Below are 19,298 nucleotides of genomic sequence, written 5' to 3'. Positions count from 1 at the left end.
TTTCGTCTGCTTTATCGAATGCCCTATGGCAACAAATAGCAGACAATAATTTGCATCATCTCCACACTGTCTGCGTGAACTTTCGACTTCTCATCCTTAAACGGGCTTGAAGTCTTTAGCTTTACATGTGTACTATTTATTAACTTCTTTTCTAGTTTGATGCAAGCATTGGCTTTACGATCCAAAATTGAAAAGTTTAACTGAATAATGAGCAAAGCTGTCAAATCAGGAACGGCTAAGCCAGGCTCGGAGGTTGTGAAGCAAGAAGATGTTATCGTAGCTATTTTAATCGCGGATAGTTTCAGTATACGCTTCGCCCCCGTCACCGATTTGAAACCCAAGGTGAGGGCATAAGACCTTAAACTTTTGTTTGAAAAAATAATGGACATAGTTATATTGGTATTTCCATTTAGGCACTTCTTCCTCTGGTCAACAGGCCAATGATTGATTATGCCTTGGAATCTCTACTTCTAAGTGGAGTCCAAAAAACATTTGTGTATTGTGTAGCACATGCTGATCAGATTCGATTATACCTCAGAGAATCCAAATGGATGAGAGCTGCATCTCCCATGTCGATTGAAGTTATTTCTCAGAGCTCTGATGATTGCCGTTCTCTTGGAGATTCTCTGCGAGACATTGATGGAAAGTCCTTGATTAGAGGAGACTTTATACTGGTGTCTGCTGATGTAGTATCAAATGTACAACTAATACCTATACTAGAAGAGCACAGGTAAATAACTACATTGATCCTATATAGATATGTGTAAGAATCATAGAAGCATCTTTCTCCTGTATTGCAACTACTTGACTTTTCATAGGGAAAAGAGGAAAACTGACAAAGGGATTGTCATGACTCACATCTTTAAAAAATCTTTCTTGGGCCATCGGTCGCGTTCAGCAGAAGAAGAACTCGTCTTAGCCATCAATCCCACAAACGGACGTATATTAAACTACCAGCAATCTAAAAATCTGAAGAAACTTAGTTTCCCCTTGGTGGGTTACCACATTCATACTTTTAAAAAATCTCACGTTTTAATAATTTTTTTTTCTATAGGAAATGTTTAAGGAGCATGGCCTTGTTGATTTGCGCTATGATTTGGTAGATACGCACATTTCGATCTGCTCGCCAGTAGTTTTACCACTCTTCTCTGACAATTTCGATTACCAAACGTGGGGAGATTTTGTCCGCGGTATCCTTATCAATGAAGAAATTCTCAACAACACCATATATTATCATCAGCTGGAAGGATCATACGCAGCACATGTGTCAAATATCTCTATGTATGATGCTGTAAGGTGAGATCATTTATCTACTATTTTATGTATTTCTATTATGATGAGGAATTTTCTGAATTTAATCATTGACAGCAAAGACATAATTCAACGGTGGACATATCCACTTGTTCCCGATTTAAATCGGAGTGAAATAACTCCTAGGCACGCTTTGTCTCGTCACAATGTCTACAAGCAGCCAGGCGTCACCTTGGGCAAGTAAAGTAACCTGTTTCTTTTTCGTGTGTGTTTTCACACATATTCAGCTATAACGCCCATTTGTTTTAGGGAAAGCGTTTTAGAGATGGATGTTGTAGTAGGAGAAAACTCCGAAATAGGAGAACATACATTTGTGACACAGTCGGTTATTGGCAAGCGTTGCAAAATCGGAAACTACGTACGTATCAGCAATGCGTACATTTGGGATGATGTCATTATTGAGGTAAAATAAAACAAAGTTGCGTGATAAATCAATAAATAAACGAATAGCCATTTTTAATTAGGATGAATGTCATGTTGAAGTAGCCCTCATTGCTGACGGTGTTGTGTTAAAGAAAGGAGTCGAATTGGGTCATGGTTGCGTCCTAGGACCTGGAGTTAAATTAGCTCCGGGTACAAAGATTCCTGCCAATACACGTTTGATGGCTACTCCTCCCAAACTGGAAAACGATTTTGAAAGTTCTGACGAAGAAGAAGGTATGCAAACATCAACTAAAACATTTATTGCAATTTACTGGAATTGTTCATTAGAAAACGTACCTACACCTGTAAGTGCTGACAGCATCGGCTATGTCTACCATCGCCCTATTGAAGAGGATTCGGATGCAGAATCTTTAGTCGATGAACTGTGGGGCTTAGAAATTGAAGACGACACAGAGAGTGAAGAAGGTGATGAAGATGAAGCTGATAATGATGAAGATGAAGAGCACGAAGAAGACCTGGAAGTTGGAGATCTGCCCGAGGACATGAATGCAAGATGTAAAACGCTTTTCACGACAGATAAATCAAAATTATTACTTATTTGATAAATCTTTTTATTGTACAGCTTTCTACAATGAAGTCTTGGAGAGTTTGCAGAGGGGCTATGAAGAAAAAATTAAAGGCGATAATTTGGTGCTTGAGATCAACTCCTCTAAATATGCTTATAATGTAACAATGAAAGAAGTCAACATGCTCGTCGTCAAAGCTATGCTTTCCTTACCGTTGGTCATGACAAAGGTAAACATGAGTAGATTTGTTTTAAACTTGGCTACTGTCATGGACGATCTTTATGTACACAGAAGGGTGGTTCTGGCACGAATGATGACTGGGCTGCGCTACGACCGATCTTGCAGCATTTCCTACCTGTTCTTAGAAATTATTTGAAGAATAATCAGTCGATGCTGGATTCTTTAGAAGCTCTAGAAGAATATGGAGTTAATAACCCTCAATTTGCTAAAATTACTTGCAAAGTTCTTCATTATTTGTATGGGGAAGACGTGTTACATGAAGACGCAATTCTGGAATGGCATGCCAATCCGCCAAACGATCCCAGTGCAATGACTACCATTCGAAAGATCGTGAGCCATTGTCGTACATTAACGTTTTAAAATTTTGTTAAATCTCCTTGACTTTTTAAACAGGTGGAACCATTTATTACCTGGTTAGAGGAAGCAGAAGAGGAGTCTTCTGATGAATCAGATTGAAAGCTTCACAACTGGCCGCTTCTTCTGAGAGATGTAATTAAGTACAATATGTTCAAGGATCATTTTTTTTTTCTAAAATCTCACTGCTACACATTGTATAGTGTGAAAGCTGATAAATCGATAATAATGGGTTAGTACTATGATATGGTGAAATCTTCGGTAAACAAGTGTACTTGAAATGTCTTTAACAAGAAATGCCAGTTGAGTTCATTCTCGACGTAAATGAATGGCTGTTGACCTTGCAATGTCACACGTTCGCAAACATTCTTCTTCCTCCCTCAAGATTAGAATTACGGCTACATAAAGTTCCATCAGTAATTATGCAACCAGCAAACAAAAAAGACCTTCAATCTAACCACCAAAAACAAAAAGAGATTTTCTCAGTGAGATGTATGTATTTAGAAAACTCATGCGATTAATGGAATTCCCCTTTTTACTTTGGGGGCTGTCAGCTTTGACAACGTTGGAATGTAGGATTTATGGAAAGTAATCCTACTAAATGGAGGTCCCTTAATTTCTCTTCTTGTTTGACGGCTTGTTGTTGGATGGGTTCATTCTCCAAATTGTATAGGTAAGTAGACAAGCAAAGCTGACCCATGCTAGGTATGGAATCATCAAATAAGAAGCTATTTCATTGACGGATTTAAAAGTATAGACACAAGAAGCAATGGTGACGTGCATAACGATGATTTCATAAAATGCCTGTAAATTGTTAGCACAATTAGTAGAAAATTAATCACAATTTTTAAAAATTATATCAATTTGACGTAGATACCAATTTCAAGTTGTGAAAGTAGAAAAAGATGTAAGACCAAGCCCAGTTGAGAACAAGTTGAATTGCGAAAAGCGTCAGCGGCAACCTGGCAGGGCCATCCAAGGTTTCACCGCCATCACGCCATACCAAGTACGAAGCATAGCCCATCGTTAGATAAAGGTATGTCCAAACAATAGGAAATGCCAAATTAGGAGGACGCCAACTTGGTTTCTTGATATCCTTCTGTTGTAAAAATTCAAATGTTAAAAGAAAGGCGCCTAATGGCAACGCCGCTTGTGGACAGAAACATGTACAGTGTGTTTTCAAGCATGGCTTTAACAGGGTGATTTACTTACATCGTACCAAGTTTTGATGTACTTTCGCGTAATGGTACCACCGGCGAAGGATCCTACCCAGGGTAATAGAGTCAAAATGATGGCTGACCAAACGATTTCCATTTTAAAGTTCAAAGTCACTGACGAAATCTCTGAAACCTTTCAGTTACGCGGTCAAATGGATACTGGTACTGTACTTTTGCTGCTTGAAATATATGGCTCGTCGTTAGCCGGAAGGCGTGGTCTACGTGCGTGGCACCAGGAACTTGGTATGTTATATAACAGACAAGAAAGTGAAAAAAGTCAGATGCACATGTAAAATGATACTATTTGGTTCTTATCTTAACTTGACCCTGGGTCATAAAATAAGGAAAACTCTAAGATCAACTAAAAAAGCCAGCCAGTTTTTCACACGCGGCGATAGGCGTATGGAGAAACGCACTGTATATTTCGTTCAAATTTCAACTATAAACTAAGCGTGAACCCAAACAACGTGAACCTAACACAGGCAAATTTTATTGGTGTCAAGAATTGACAAGTAGAGTTAAACATATCGTTTTCTGAGCAAGGATACCTGGAATAGACTGTAATTGTTCTTCTTTTCACGTGACGAGCGTTTTGCTTGCCATGTTCTTCGCACTTTTATCTATTTGTTGTTGCTGTCAGGCACATTCGTTTATTTATGTTTCTTCCACCAGTCGCGTGACCAAGCTACCATCTAGCGATCATATTTAGAATGAGAAGTAGAAAAGTGACTGATAATTAAAAACGTGTTACCCTCTAAATACTGCGTTGACGAACACAAATAGAAATAGAATCGTGACACATCGTCCGGGTATGCCAACATCTCGAACTGTTTGAGTTTTTACACATTGTGGACGTGAAGATCGATGACTAATGCTTCGTTTATTTGGTATCTTCTTTTTATCCCATCAAAGTGTTCTTTGTTTTGACTCGATCACGTTCTGAATCGTCACGACCAAACGATAGAAAAAAGATGGTTGTCATCTATCAGCGAATCCGTTTGTCTTTATGATGGTTGTCTATGTCTAAACTGTTGGAATACAGGTCAGCCCTGAACTGAAGCGGAACACGTAGAAAGCGACGGGTTAAAATTCCTCATGTATAAATAGCCGTGACTGTGTTCGGCAAAATGAATTTATTTCTGAAAAAAAAGAGGCCCGACATATGCATGTGACATTGCAGGCTGTGCTCGTTGGAGAGTTAGAATATATGGGCCGTCCCCCGGTATTTTTAGCAGGAAAGGGAGAAGCAAAAGAACTTGTTTAGAGAAAAGGAATTCTTTTTAGTCTACTTAACGTATTTACTGTGACTGTAGCTTCCATGTAGTGTGGGCTTGTGCCTACGTAATAGTCGCTTAGGGATTACGAGATCCTAAATATTTACAGGCTTTAGAAACACAAAACGATCCATCAGTTCTCAAGCGGATGCGGTGACGTTTTGTTTATTCTTTTGTATGATGATACAATCGCATTAAACCGTGAAATGACACCGCATTTACGATCAAGTTGAACTGAAAACGACTAATCAGATCTCAATTTGTGTGCCAATTATTTTCAGATGAATATCCAAACCGGATGAATGGAAGAATTCAGAAAACGATTTCCGGGTCGACTCGAGTGTACAGACTTGTCGCCGGAATGAGACCGACAGTCCACCATTCCCTGCACATACAGACATATACTGTGAGAAATCTCCAATCGGAACTCTCAGTCATTGAGCCGACGCCATCCCGACTGGGCGTCTGTATCCTGACTCGAACTGAGATTTGAGAGCTTTCGGTGCCAACGTGCTGTGTTTTTATTCGTATCAGTTTGAATAGTCGTTACAAACAACAGTACCATGGCCCACGCGTTAACCATTCAAATGTGCCGCTCCAACAACCAACAACCTTGGGGATTCCGGCTTCAAGGCGGATTAGATTTCGCTACTCCCCTTACTGTTTTAAGGGTAAACTACTGTCGAATGCAATATGATTCTCCTTGTCTCTTCTTATTTAACTTCTATTAAAACAGGTGAATATGGGAAGTTTGGCGGAAACTGCTGGATTGAAAGCTGGAGACGCGATTTTGAGAGTGAATGATATCGACGTAATGCGCTTACGGCATCAGGAAGCATTAGATACCATTTCTCAAGCCGGCAATCAATTCCAACTGCATATCGGACGGTAACTAATAGCAAACAAGTAAAAAAATCAAGAAAACATTTCCTAGAGACAAACATTATCTTAATAAATTAGAAAACAAAAAAGGAGTGTGACGTCACGCACGTAGACAAATAAGCTAAAAGGCAACGTGGGTTTAGCGGAAATACCTCAGATATTTTCTCAAGAGAGCGATGGCTTCCGTTGTTGTTTTTCCATTTCTTGTTTTTCATCCCTCCCGAAAAAAATAATGAGGTACCATCGTCCTACAAGTAACCCACACGCAAAAGAATTGGCGCGCTGTTTGAAACTCGTTTTTTTTTAACGTGGCGGCGCTGGCGATTGAAGGCAAAATTGAACGATGGCGTCCCAAAAAAAAAAAGATCTTAAAGACTTTTCTCTTTCTGTTGGGGAGTATGTGGATCAAAGAGAAAGAGAGGTCGACTCTAAATCGGGACCGACTGTGAGCCCTGCTGAACAGTCTGGACGGGAACGAATCTATTTCTGGTCTTTAAGCGATCAGTCCGCGAAATAATGTTAGACGCCCATTTTTTTCTGCGTCCACTAAACTAAATGTTCCCTCTTGTTAAATTAGGTTACGTCTGTTCTACTTTTTTTTCCTAAATATTGAAATTTATATTTGTAGAGCTGGAATATGGAAACCGCAAGTGACGCCATTGGTCGAACCCGTCCAGGTACCAACAGGCGAATCCTTGTTGACTAAAACATCTTTGGCTCTTCACCATGAAGTATTAATTAGATAGAGAATTTGTTAAAAAGAAAAGCAAACTAATTTAAATTTTCTGGCGGGCGGTTTGAATTGGCAGGAAGCTCCTAGGATCGGTTCCGCACACAACACCAAAGCTGCGCCATTTACTTCTTCTGTTAAGGTATTATTACTTATGCTAACCTATTTATTCAAAAATGTATAACAATTTAATTATGTAGGACGAAGCAAAGACGTTAAATCGTCAACAATTCAATACACCTATGGGTTTGTATAGCGAGGAAAAGATTGCCGAGACACTATCGTCCCAAGCTGAAGTCCTGTCTCAGGGAGTTCTTGGGTATTACTAATCCGATATTCCATCGAAATTGCATAACAATTTATATTCTCAACAGAATCAATTTCAAGAAAAATGAGAAAATCTACGACTCGTCCAATAGCCAAGTGTTGAAAATGCTGCAAGAAATGGACAAGGAACCGAAAGATGAGGTTGAAGAAGATCCTGCGGAAATGACTCATCGTGCTGTATCTGTTAATCCACCGATTAAAAGCCAAGGGTCAGCAGCCCAGCAGCAACCGTTTGTCGTGCACCATCCTGTCGTTCAACAGCAACAACCAAAACAACAGCCCGTTGTCGTCCATCATCCCATTCAACAACAACAATTCGGTATTGCAAAAAGCGTGAAATTCTATAAACCACACAAGTTACAATACTTTCAATAAAATAGCACCGGCTGCGCCTGTGACGTCACCCTTTGCTCCAGTGCCGGCCCCTGTGTCACGTCCGGCTGGAGTCCGTTCCGTGACTGCGCCAACGGCGCCGGTCAACAGAAATTTCAAGGGTCCTGAACCTCCGCAAGCCACGGCCGACAACCCACGATGTGCTGAATGCGATCGCCTCATTGTGTATTTGACTTACGAAAAATAATTTTTGCAGACACTTGTTGAACAAAAAATTTCGCAATTGTTGAATATTCGCAGGGGAGTCTTCGTCCGTTTAAAGGAAAAGAATTTGCACGTCGAGTGTTTTAAATGCTCAACGTGCGGAACTTCGCTCAAAAACGTTGGTAAGTGTTTACTTTGACATTTAACGAGTTTAATGCTTAAAATTTTTCTTGTCTACAGGATATTACAAGATCAATAACAAATTGTACTGCGATGTTCACGCCAAATTGGTGGCTAGTCATCAACCACCGGCACCTGATTTGACACCCATTACAGTCAAACCGTAAGCTATTTCTTTTAAAAATGAATTTATCTTAAGGACGTTGTTTAATGACACGTCATTTAAAAGGGGAGCCCCAGTACCAAAGAATGCAATGACAACTGAAGTGGCAGCCAAGCAGCTTGGCGCTTCTCTGATTTCTATGGCGACTGGAACACCTCCCGTAGGGGGCGTTCGCATCTTCCCGCCATCTTCGTTCAAATAACAATACATTTTCAATTATTTAATACTTAAAGAAAAAGAAAAAAAAAACTTAAAAAATTCACGCACGTCAAACCTGGCCAAATCCCAATCCTACTCCTTCTCTACCCAACGCATAACTTGATGCCTGCGTCCTTCTAAGACTTTGTAATATAATTACACATAATAATAATAATAATAATAATATACTTTGCTTAACAAACACGCTATTTCTTATTGATGATTCCTATTGGCACCAGCAGACGAATTTTGTTGATATTAATCCAAACTTTCTTGATTTGCCTTGTGATGTCTATTATGGCTGAAGAAAAAATAAAAATCTCCTGTCAAACTTAAACACTGTATGTATACGTTGGACGAACGTCACATGATATCTTCTCGAAAAGATAAACAAAGCTTATGCGAGTTTAATATAACATACTACGTGTATAGGGAAAGATAAGACAGTTAATGCAGTCAGTTTGCTGTCAGAAATTCGACTGGTGTGGTCTGTCATAATATCGAGAGTCTTTCTCAAACATGGGGTTTCGTCTGCCATTTGTATTTGATTCTTTTCTTTTTTTTCAATGAAAAAATAAAACAGAAATTTGCTGGAGCTGCTGGATGGAAATAGAGAGTTCCGGATCTTCTCCTCTCCTTCTTTTTTGTTTTCAAGGGCATTAAAGAAAAACAAATTTATTTTTTGAAAGAAAAATCGAGAAGTATGTATATAGGGCCCATTGCAGCAACGGGCTAAAATAGACACCGTACAGTGTGCAGGCACACAACAAACCCAGAGCTGCTGGCTGGCTCACGTCGTTTCGCACTCGACCGCCAAAACATTCCTGCCGGCCGTCAAGTCAACATTCCCTTAATGACAAATCTATGAAATTGGCAAACTCTTGCTTTTCATCGTGCAGTTTGCTTTGCATGTTTAATTGTTTCCTTTTCAGATTACTAGTATTTTTATCAAAAGTCATGACCAACGAAAAGTTGTGCAGTTTCACGTAGCAGACGATATTAGAAGAAAAACCAGTTCTGTTTACATTTGATTCCCATAAGAATGGAATGCCGGGTCGTGAGAGACCAACGATGTAGTAATCCAACATTATGTAGATAATTATTCAACCTTAAAAAAAAATGTGTTTTATTCACATATTGGCCAATTTTATAAAATCTAAATTATTTGCATTTTTTATTTTCGAAACGGAACCAAAAACTTGTGAAATAAATAAAACAAGGTAAAATTATTTTATCTGAAAAAAAAAGGAAAGAAAGGATTCGTGTGCAATAACTTCCGGGTGAGGGGAGATGGCGCAGCGAGCATTTTCATTTGGCGCCGTTCAGTTATCGAGTGGCTGGCGACCAGTTCGGTCGCATAAGTTTGTGAGGGTGAATAAAAACGTGTTGCTGCTATTTGCCTGCATTTCATCATCAGTGTTTTGTCAATCCTTCCTGTGAATCGTGTGCAATTTGTCATCGTAATTTTTGTCCACTAATCACAAGAAAAAAATTGAAAAAAAATGGCTGAGATGCTGTCGATTAAAATGTCGAAATTCGACAACCAACCTTGGGGCTTCCGACTACAAGGAGGTATCGACTTCTGCGCTCCTTTGACTGTTCAAAAAGTGAGTTACGTGATCCTTCCCTATTCTCGTTTTTTATATTTTATGAATGTATAGTTATAATCATTTCAAAATGGCTGCTGTTTTGCATGTTCCTAGTTAAAATGCAGGGTGTGTGAAAATAATCAGCTGTTTGGAGAAAGCTCCAAATACGTGAAAAATTCCCCCCTTTTTTTTCATTTTTCACCTGCATCGTTATTTATAGACGATTTTCAGATGTAAGAAACAAGCAAAAACAATGGACAAAAGGAAATGTGTGTGTATATATGCACACACGTTTTTTGTTTGTTGTACTTACACTTAAACAGCCACTAAGCCGGGCCTCTGTGCCGGGATCGCTATATTTACAGCTGGGCTCCACTGTCGTTTGGCAAAAGGCTCTTCTCTAGAATTTCCTACATATATTTTTTTTTTTCCCCTAACACGAAATGTATTACTTTCTTGGCTGACGATCTCTTTTTTGGCTTCGGACGTCTGTTGCTAAAAATAATATATTTCCAACCGAAACAAAAAAGCTCCGGCCAGCAAACGCTCTCACTGGTTGTTTCTCTTCCTGCGTTGATCACATGATCGATGTAACTCTACTATTGCCATATCTTTTGTTTTATAGCTTCATATCTTAAAACAATTAGGAAATTTTCCCGCCACCTGATAAAAATTGAAATCACACAAAGGGGCTGATCCTAGTCCACTTCGCGCCATTTTCATGTTGATCGATCTTTCTAGAGGACGTTATGACTAAAGCGATATGTCCCTAATTGAATAACAAAGAGATAATGGGCCGACCACTACAATGACTCATTTAAGTGTTTTTCCGGTCGATATTCGACACGTTGACTCACACGTTGTTAAACTGCTTTGACTATCGGATTGCATATTTGTGCCGTTGACGTCCGTTACAAAAGAACGAAAGTAAATTCAATTCGAAATGGTTTCAGGTGAACGGAGGCAGTTTGGCGGAAAAGGCCGGACTTCGTGTGGGCGATGCTCTCATCCGAGTCAACAATACGGACATCTTCCAGCTGCGTCACAAAGAAGCCCAGGATACCGTCTCTAAAGCCGGCAACAATTTCGAGCTCGTCGTCAGCAGGTATAGCCAACATTAGCTTATCATTTTATAGAAAGAAAGAGAGAGAAAACAAGAAATGATTCGATTCATACCCTCCCATCTGTTTTGCAACAATGTCTGCGGTTGGCCGCACGATTTCAAAAAGAATAACTTTCCGCACTGATAAAAACGGGTGGTGCATCCCGCCATCATTTGAGGTCGTCCGTTTGTGGGTGTGGCTTACCGTAATCACGATTCTCCCCTTAAAGTGGGTCAAGACATTGTGGAAAACATTTTGAAATTCATCTAATACGAAATTTTTGATGAAAAATGATTTATTGAATAAAAGAATCAATTTGTACAAATATTTTGGGGGGAGGTGTGTATGTGTGCTAATTCTGGAGTCTGAGCAGACGGCCCAGCTCAAGTGTCCCGGCTTTTTTTCACGCCGTCCCCTACCTCCTTTTAAGATTTGTCCCGTGAGCCGAGGAACTGGGAAATCTATTTCTGGGTTTTATTGTTGCCCTGTTCGTTGTAGGGAAGAACCCCGACGCCCAACACACCTCCCCCGACCGTCACTTTTCTCACACCGACTAGCAGATGGCGCTGTTGAAAAAAAAAAAAATTAAGACAAAACCGTTTTTCTCTAATGACTTTAGTGCGTTTTAAAAATAACTTTTTCTCCTAAATACACAACAATAACGATCAATTATTTATTTGTTTTCACCTAAAACAGGGGTGGAGGAATGCCCAAAACTGCTGTCAAACCGAACGATGTTCTCGACAACATCCTACCCGTTCCCGCACCACCCGCGCCCGTCCAGCAGGTCTTTCTTTTTTTTTTTTTTTTGCCCGCTCTTGTTCAAAATTAAATTTTTTTTAAAATCGTGGATGTTTAATCATCGTGAAACAGGTGCACGACATAACTTGTTGCATGGGTTTTGATCAATGTCGTGTCTTGTTTTGTTTCTTTTTCTCTTGCAGCCGTTGATTCACAAATCGTTGAATTTAACGGCAAAACCTTTCGTGCGTTGCACGTACTCGCCTCCGACTTCCGTCTCGTACCCCGACAAAAAGACGAAAGAATCGAGTGAATTCAACAATAACAACAACAATAACTACCTGACGTCTCCGCCTTTTTCGGATAAAGATTATTCTTTGCCGAATTTCGTCCCTTCTTCGTACAACAGTTTACCTAAATGTTATGGTAGTGTCTCCAACGACGAGACAAACCGGGCCAAAGAATTGCTTACTCAACGTTTGGCCGTTATGCGCATTCAACCAACGTTGCCACCTGTTCGATCCGCTAACAGCACACCTCTAGTCAGCGCACCTGCATTACCTTCGTCACTAACCCTTAACAAACCCACCAGTGTAAGTTTCGTTTTTTTTTTTGTTTGTTTGTTTACTCAATTCAATGTGTGTGTTTGAGAATGCCAGATGTATTGCGAAAGAGTTTGTTGCTAGGAAAAAAATGATTTAGATTTAGATGTGACCAAATATGTGTACATCATAGGCTGTCCGTACCGGATACCGAAACGCTGGCTCCGGCCCGGCTTCTTACGTAGCGGTCAAGGTAAAATTGTGTGTCTAGCCTGCATTTGTTTGTCTTCGTCAAAGAGTTAAAGAAAACAATGGAGGAGCCATTTAATCATAATTTTAAACTTGCAAAGAAATACCTAACGCAAATGTTTTGATGGCATATATCGAAAAGGTTTAGCTACCATGTGAAGGTAAATATGTTTTAATAATTAATTAACATAATTTTTTAGAAAACCGATGGCAGTGGTGTCAAGATAGTCAACCGCCAATTCAACTCGCCTATGGGACTCTATTCTGAAGAATCGATCGCAGAAACCCTGTCATCCCAGGCTGAAGTCCTGTCCCAGGGAGTTCTCGGGTATTTAAAAAAAAATTCAATATCGAATAGCAAATGAATTTAATTTTAATGAATTTTTCACTTTAAAATGTAGGGTGAATTTCAAGAAGAATGAAAAGACTTACGACCCTGGCAACAGCGAAGTGTTCAAGATGGTGCAGGAGATCGACCGGGCGCCGAGGGAGCCTGAGCCAGGTATTGACATTGATCCAGCCGACGCATCGCCTGCCCAGAAGGGCTTGGGCGGCTTAGCATCTCGCACGATTCAGTCACGCACCTTCCAGCGCATCCATCAGCAGGCCGTTCGGTCTTTAGAAGCAACGACACCAACATCACCCATCCTATCCCCAAATACGAGCATGGAAGGTAGGTTGGCTATGCCCCGCACTCAACAGCCTAACCCTTTCAAAAAAAAACAAACCCAAAAGCTTTGATTAGTTTTTTATTTTATTATTTCAAAAGGAAAAAACACGTGTTTTTCCAGGATCCCTTATTTCTCGTGTAAATTGTGTAGAATAGTGTTTTATATTCAGGTAAGGTCGAGATTGGCTTTCAAAAGAATTGCACGCAGTAAAAACATTTGGTGTAGCTTCCGGGTTGCGGTGCATTTGAATTTTAGTTTGATGTGTTTGTCTCTGTGTTGCTATTTGCCGTGGGGTTTCTAATGGTCTGTATTTTAGTTATTTGTCAATGAGATGATTGATTTTTTGCCCTGTGTGATTATTATTGTATTTCTCAATGACAGAGCGTCATCAAGGTTTTGCCCATTCTGCAACTCCTACCCACAAGCCAATGTCGTTCAACTCGCCCGTCACTATGGTGGCCAATGTAAGCTTTTATTTTAAACAATTATTATTTTCTGAGTGAAATTTTCTTTTTAAAATTTTATACAAAACAGAATTTTGGAGGAAGTGCTCTATCACCCAGTGCTCATCATCCTCCACCTGTAGGAGGCGTCCGAATTTTCCCGGCTGCTCCGGCTCCCGCTAAGCCGCAAGTCAAGGTCTTTTTAAAATTTATAAAAAATTAACTAATTTCAATTGCGAGGTGCGCGTGCTTTTTAAATTTTACTTGATTTTTTTCAAAAAAAATTCCAGTTGATGGGAATTTCCTATTGTTTTGCTTCGATTTTTCTGCTGTGCCTTTTGTTTCAATCGCAAATTTGGTTTCTTTTTCTTGATTTAATCCTTTGCACGATTTTTCTTTTTCTTACCCTTTTACTTTTTTTTACATCTTCAAATTGTTGGGTTTCCAACAACACGCGCTTTCTATTTAATAAAAACAAAAACGATGATGGCGGCTGCAGATCGACGAGTTGTTTGAACAAGTGGAGAGCAGCAATACCATCAGCTCAATGATGAGCACCATCGTTTCTTCTTCTTCTTCTTCTTCTGTTCACCAGAGCGCTAGTACTATTACTACCATTGAAGAAACTGTGGCGGTCACGAACGAAATGACCTCTCACGAGGTATACGGACATTAACACACGCAAACGAGTTCGCTTTTTCAAACTAACCACGCATGATGCACATTATTCATTTTTTGCTTTCAAACAATTTTATTTCTATTTATTCAAACACATTGTTTTTTTTTTAAATCATAACAATTCATTTTAAAAGAATTTTATTTTTTTTTTCATAGCCGGCTGCAGTTTACGGTCCACCCCCTCCGGCTGTGAAATCGGTTTCGTTTACTCCGGCTGCACGTCCATCAGGTAAGGTTTTCTCACTTTATTTTAGCTCTTTGATTTATAGCATCGTCAGGTTTGAGTAAAGAAAACATAAAAATTAGAATCGGTTTCCCTTTTTCGAATTAGTTAACTCTTTTTTTTTAGAAAAAAAAAACGAAAGGTATCGTAAAAAATTAGCGATTTTTATGATTTGAACAACAAAAAGAAAGAAAATCGGGACACATACTCTCGCCCTTTTTTTTTTTGTGGTTGATGTTGTTGTTGTTGTGGTCGTGTTCTTCGTGTGTTCTCTTTTCCGTGTGCGGTCTACCTTTTTTTTTTATTCTTTCTACTCCTACGGGTTCTCTCTCTCTCTCTCTCTCTCTCTCTCTTCCCTCTTGTTCTTGCAGGAGTCGTTGTTCGCTCCTTCAATGCTGCGCCCAAGCCATTCACACTCTCTCGCTAACAAACACAACGATTACCACACCACGCGCGCTCACCCTCTCCTTCTCCAGTCGTCTTGGATAAACACAATTTTTTTTTATTTAATTTTGGTTTTGCTTAAATCCCTGTGTGATTGCTTGTTTTGCTTTGCAGTTATTTATGCTTGGCTTTATCTTAAAAAAAAAAATTAATAATTCAATATTTATTTGCCTTTTAAAAAAATGGCTGTTTTTGAAAAAAGGAAATTGGGTCATAGAGAACAAAACACGCTTATTTACATTAAAAAAAAATAAAATGCAATGCTTCTTTAACTAATGTTTTTTTTTTCTTTAAAAAAACTGCGCCTTAATGTGTTTTATTGATTTCTTTTTTTTTTTTTTCATTTCATTTCCTTCCTTTCTCACTTTTGTCTTGCATGTATGTTCTTGATTTTATTCGTCACCCTCGTGTCTGTCGCGTTTTATTCGGTTAATCGGAAATCGTTGTCCATAATTGATCGGGCATAAACAAAAATTAGGTGGCAATAATATGCCACCAGCTAATTTCAATGGCAATCGAGTTGTGTGGCCACCAGTGCCCTCTGAGCCGGAAGAACCTTACCGGAACGTTGTGTCGCCTGCTTTTGCACCCCCATCCGCACCATTACAACAAAACACGCTTGGGGTGGTTGATAGCGATGGAATTCCTTTTGTCCTCGATGGTTTCACCCCCTCACCTTTTGCTGCTCCTACCCCCGCTGTTGGCAATGTTGTTGAACCCCCAGTCCCAACTCCCGCTGTTGTTGCTCCCGTGGCAGAAATCCCTGTACCTACACCGGTCGTAGAAGCTCCCGTTCGTATGCCCAGTCCCGTCGCTTCGGGCCCACACCCGACGCTGACGGGATTGAAGGCTGGCCCTAGTGTCTTAGGCTATCATGATGATGCGACGACGCTAGTGAAGCAAACAGATAGTGGCCACAACCAACAACAACATCAACACCAACCATCCAACCCCGGTCTCGCAGGCTTTGGCTCGGCGGCAGCTGCGGCTGCAGCGGCGGCGGCGGCGGCCCAGGCACAACACCAAGCTCCCCAACTTGCACCGCAACCACCCAAAGGAGCCGGGTCAGGCATCCAGTCAGCGCCCAGACGTGGCAAAGGTGTACTCAATCCGCAGGTAGCCGCTGGAGCTCGCGTACCCGTTTGTTCTTCTTGCAAAGCTCAAATTCGGTCAGTTGTTTTGATTGAATTTTTCTTTTTTGGTTTCAATCCGTGATGATCTTTTGTTTTTTCGTTTCTTTTATAGGGGCAAGTTCGTGACGGCTCTAGGCCAGACTTGGTGTCCGAATCATTTCAGCTGCGCCATGCCTGATTGTAAACGTGAACTGCACGACATTGGATTCGTCGAAGAAAAGAAGCAACTCTATTGCGAAGGATGTTTCGAGACCCACCTCGCTCCCAACTGCGCTCGCTGTTCAAAACGCGTCAAAGGCGTATGTTTCAATTCATTTAAAATAATCCTTTGTTTTTAATGCCTTTTTGTTTTTTATTCAACAGGATTGTTTGAATGCGATTGGCAAGCAATTTCATCCTGAATGCTTCTCTTGTACTTACTGCGGATCACTTTTCGGCAATAGTCATTTCTATTTGGAAGATGGTCTGCCTTATTGCGAAGCTGGTTTGTTTATTCTTATTATTCATTTTTCATTGAGGAATTTTTTTAAATTATTTAATTTTATTTCAAAGATTGGAATGAGCTTTTCACCACCAAGTGCTACGCTTGTGGCTACCCGATCGAGGCTGGAGATCGTTGGGTTGAAGCTATGAATAACAATTACCACAGCCAATGTTTCAACTGTTCGGTAAAATTTAGATTTGAGTTAATTCTAATATTCTACGCTTTACTAATTCATTGGGAAAAAAATAATAATAGGTTTGCAAGAAGAACTTGGAAGGACAGAGCTTTTTGGGCAAAAATGGCCGACCGATGTGCAAAAGCCACGCCCGCTAAAAATGTCAAAGGGACGCCTGTTGGAAATGGGACATTCGGCGGATATTCTTCTTCGGTGAAAAAAGGGGGGAGGGAAAGAAAATATGTTTTATTATAGTCATTACCACCACCACACGAATGATACGTCATGTCCTATCAATTGTGATTGGACGTTTCTTTTTTTTTTTGGTCTTTAATGCTCTCTCTTATTCTTCCTTTATTTTAATCCTTTCAAACAAAACTCCCAGTTCCTGTATAATGGCGCTTCCTCCTTTATTATTCTTTTTTTTTTTAAATCTTTTTAGAGAATTTGGGTCGTACCCGAACATGTTTCTTTTTCCCGCGCGTGTGCTGTGTAGTTTGCTATTTTTTTTTCCTGCTTTCCCTTCACAAATTTTTACCCACGATTCGATTGCTTTAACAGCTTGGGATCATCGAAGAAAACAAAATAGGTATGACACACATCTTAATATAATTACAGCCCCACTTTAGTCAGTGTCTAGACTCCCCAAAAAATTGTAGGTCTCAAAACAAAAATTTTATTTTACTTTTTAATATTGGATGGAAATTTGAGGCCAACCCTCTCACACGTCACACAAACTAATGGTTTTAAACAAATATGGGGCTTTAATTTAGGCTGTGTGATGTGAGAGAATAATAGAGGGGAAAAAAATATTAAAATAACACTATTTGCAAGGAGTGAGAAAGTAAACCCAACCGATGATCGAGAAATTATTTATGTTATGTTGTCCAGACGTTCAAAAAAAAAAAAAAAGATTTAAAAAATATACTGCCAAGACATCAAATGATTAACGTCGTGCCGGTGAAATGTTCCACGCAAACCTCAGACAATGGTAAGACATCGTTACCTCCGCAACGGACTTGATGTGAATATTGACCTATAACTATTTTCTTTAAAAATGAAAAACCGGTTGAATAATACGCGTTTAAACTGTAGAAAGGTAAAATCGATCTGAAAAATGCTAAAATGTCAATTCAAAGCCCATCAAATTCCGTTTAACAAAGGGAATCTCTCGACAGACGGCCGTCTGTTATTTGCCAATTTCGTGATAATCCTGCGCGTGATGGCAATACTACATCTTTTCGTGATGAAAACATCAAATCCTTCACACAATAGAAGTGCTGTAAAATAGCAAAGAAAACAATAGTGTTTGTTAGTTGTACGGTATAAACTAAAGGTCACGATTATAACTTACCATCGAGACTGCACGTTTATTACTAACGTTTATCAACATGAAGACGAAACAAACTGCCGTGGAGGTTCTTGACCCGAGTCTGCAACAGTTTCGTGACTTTGTTTACAACAACAGTCAGCCGAATGCCAAGAAGCATGGGAAAAACAAAGACGCTCCTGCAAAGAAATTGGTTTACGAGGTTCGCCGTGAAGACGCGACCATCACGTTCTTCGTTACCGAAGATCGAGGTGACAACTTGTATCAACTTAGCCTCAAGGAGATCAAAATTGCCAAACAAGTTATTACAGAAGCCTTCCGTCCAACACACTCCATCGATGGACATGCTGGCACTATTTTCAATTCTGGAGGTTACCGCTTGGATTTGCAAGGCTACGTCAAGAATTGCGGAACGAAGTGGGCCAATGTCCAGCTTCAATATGGCGTGCGTCGACCGGGATCATCCAACACCTTTGCACAGGTATTGATCCCTGCAGAAGACCCGGTTGATTATTCTCACAACGTCCGACTTAAAGCTCTTTTTATTAGTTTAGAGCATAGAGTCGCCGTGTGGGTCCGTACGGTTCCGGCCACTGCTGTCGAACTTAAAGGACCTCCAGTTCGAGACGATTTTCTGCAAAAGTAATTTGGTAATTTGTAAGTAATCTCAAAATTTATGACTTATAACAAAGTTAAATGTACATAGCCAAAGAAAATGTTTTACCTTTGGATAGTTCACTCGAACATCAAAATTTATCATTAATACTGTACATATATATATATATCAGAGAATATATCCTTGTAAATATGAACCATCTGTTCAAAATTTGTAAGACATCATTTTCTTTTGTTGTAAATAGATTTTTAAAAATTACTAAGGTATACTTTACATTATTTCGTTAATCAATCACATTTTCAATCGACTACCAAAATAAGAATTAACCTGCTTTAACAATTGTTTAGAAACAAGGTTACTTGGTTGTCAGTCTCAGATATTGCAGATCGTCAACTAAGACAATGCGCTATTTGAGTGCCTAATTGGGAAAGAAACGCACATTTCCCCACTGCGTCGAAGTTGATGAATGTCAAAGGCCTTTTAGTGGGTTCAAACTAACAATTCCGAAATAAGA

At 39.7% G+C, this 19,298-nt stretch overlaps 4 protein-coding genes and 1 long non-coding RNA gene across 11 annotated transcripts; 3 read left to right on the top strand and 2 right to left on the bottom strand.

The window, feature by feature from the left end:
- The first annotated feature begins 65 nt into the window (after positions 1–65).
- LOC130689947 (translation initiation factor eIF-2B subunit epsilon-like) lies at positions 66–3,197 on the top strand. Its single transcript, XM_057512890.1, has 11 exons — positions 66–342; positions 414–730; positions 819–993; positions 1,055–1,296; positions 1,369–1,491; positions 1,561–1,714; positions 1,776–1,968; positions 2,023–2,250; positions 2,318–2,490; positions 2,553–2,831; positions 2,895–3,197. The coding sequence occupies exons 1-11, from the start codon at positions 208–210 to the stop codon at positions 2,955–2,957; spliced, it is 2,082 nt and encodes a 693-aa protein (XP_057368873.1). The 5' UTR covers positions 66–207; the 3' UTR covers positions 2,958–3,197.
- On the bottom strand, positions 2,967–4,733 carry LOC130689982 (tryptophan-rich protein TspO-like). The gene is made up of 4 exons (XM_057512942.2): positions 4,621–4,733; positions 4,068–4,311; positions 3,733–3,954; positions 2,967–3,659 (listed from the first exon to the last, which is right to left on the bottom strand). The coding sequence occupies exons 2-4, from the start codon at positions 4,167–4,169 to the stop codon at positions 3,468–3,470; spliced, it is 516 nt and encodes a 171-aa protein (XP_057368925.1). The 5' UTR covers positions 4,170–4,311; positions 4,621–4,733; the 3' UTR covers positions 2,967–3,467.
- Positions 4,734–4,827: 94 nt separating this feature from the next.
- On the top strand, positions 4,828–8,700 carry LOC130689954 (PDZ and LIM domain protein Zasp-like). The gene is made up of 11 exons (XM_057512906.2): positions 4,828–4,959; positions 5,628–6,017; positions 6,083–6,234; positions 6,857–6,959; positions 7,038–7,100; positions 7,159–7,277; positions 7,333–7,604; positions 7,666–7,843; positions 7,919–8,004; positions 8,063–8,165; positions 8,232–8,700. Exons 2-11 carry the CDS (start codon positions 5,910–5,912, stop codon positions 8,365–8,367), a joined length of 1,320 nt encoding a protein of 439 aa, XP_057368889.1. The 5' UTR covers positions 4,828–4,959; positions 5,628–5,909; the 3' UTR covers positions 8,368–8,700.
- Positions 8,701–9,676: 976 nt separating this feature from the next.
- Positions 9,677–17,781, top strand: LOC130689944 (PDZ and LIM domain protein Zasp-like). Of its 7 annotated transcripts, XM_057512881.2 has the most exons (16): positions 9,678–9,970; positions 10,906–11,057; positions 11,752–11,842; positions 12,000–12,389; positions 12,532–12,591; positions 12,788–12,915; positions 12,989–13,089; positions 13,640–13,722; positions 13,793–13,897; positions 14,201–14,362; positions 14,536–14,608; positions 15,525–16,215; positions 16,292–16,478; positions 16,543–16,663; positions 16,732–16,847; positions 16,919–17,781. In XM_057512881.2, the coding sequence occupies exons 1-16, from the start codon at positions 9,866–9,868 to the stop codon at positions 16,994–16,996; spliced, it is 2,643 nt and encodes an 880-aa protein (XP_057368864.1). In that variant the 5' UTR covers positions 9,678–9,865; the 3' UTR covers positions 16,997–17,781. The 7 variants fall into 7 exon arrangements, with proteins under 7 accessions (XP_057368863.1, XP_057368864.1, XP_057368865.1 ...); XM_057512880.2 differs by lacking the exon at positions 12,532–12,591 and having other exon boundaries at positions 9,677–9,970; positions 12,989–13,260; XM_057512882.2 differs by lacking the exon at positions 14,201–14,362.
- On the bottom strand, positions 17,629–19,001 carry LOC130689997 (uncharacterized). The gene is made up of 3 exons (XR_009000867.1): positions 18,893–19,001; positions 18,193–18,802; positions 17,629–18,118 (listed from the first exon to the last, which is right to left on the bottom strand). It is a non-coding gene; the product is annotated as an uncharacterized LOC130689997 (long non-coding RNA).
- Positions 19,002–19,298: the final 297 nt, after the last annotated feature.

The sequence above is a fragment of the Daphnia carinata genome, chromosome 6 (assembly GCF_022539665.2).
Source record: "Daphnia carinata strain CSIRO-1 chromosome 6, CSIRO_AGI_Dcar_HiC_V3, whole genome shotgun sequence".
Taxonomy (NCBI): domain Eukaryota; kingdom Metazoa; phylum Arthropoda; class Branchiopoda; order Diplostraca; family Daphniidae; genus Daphnia; species Daphnia carinata.
The sequence above is the reverse complement of the archived record's forward strand: the minus strand, read 5'-3'. Positions and strand labels throughout refer to the sequence as shown.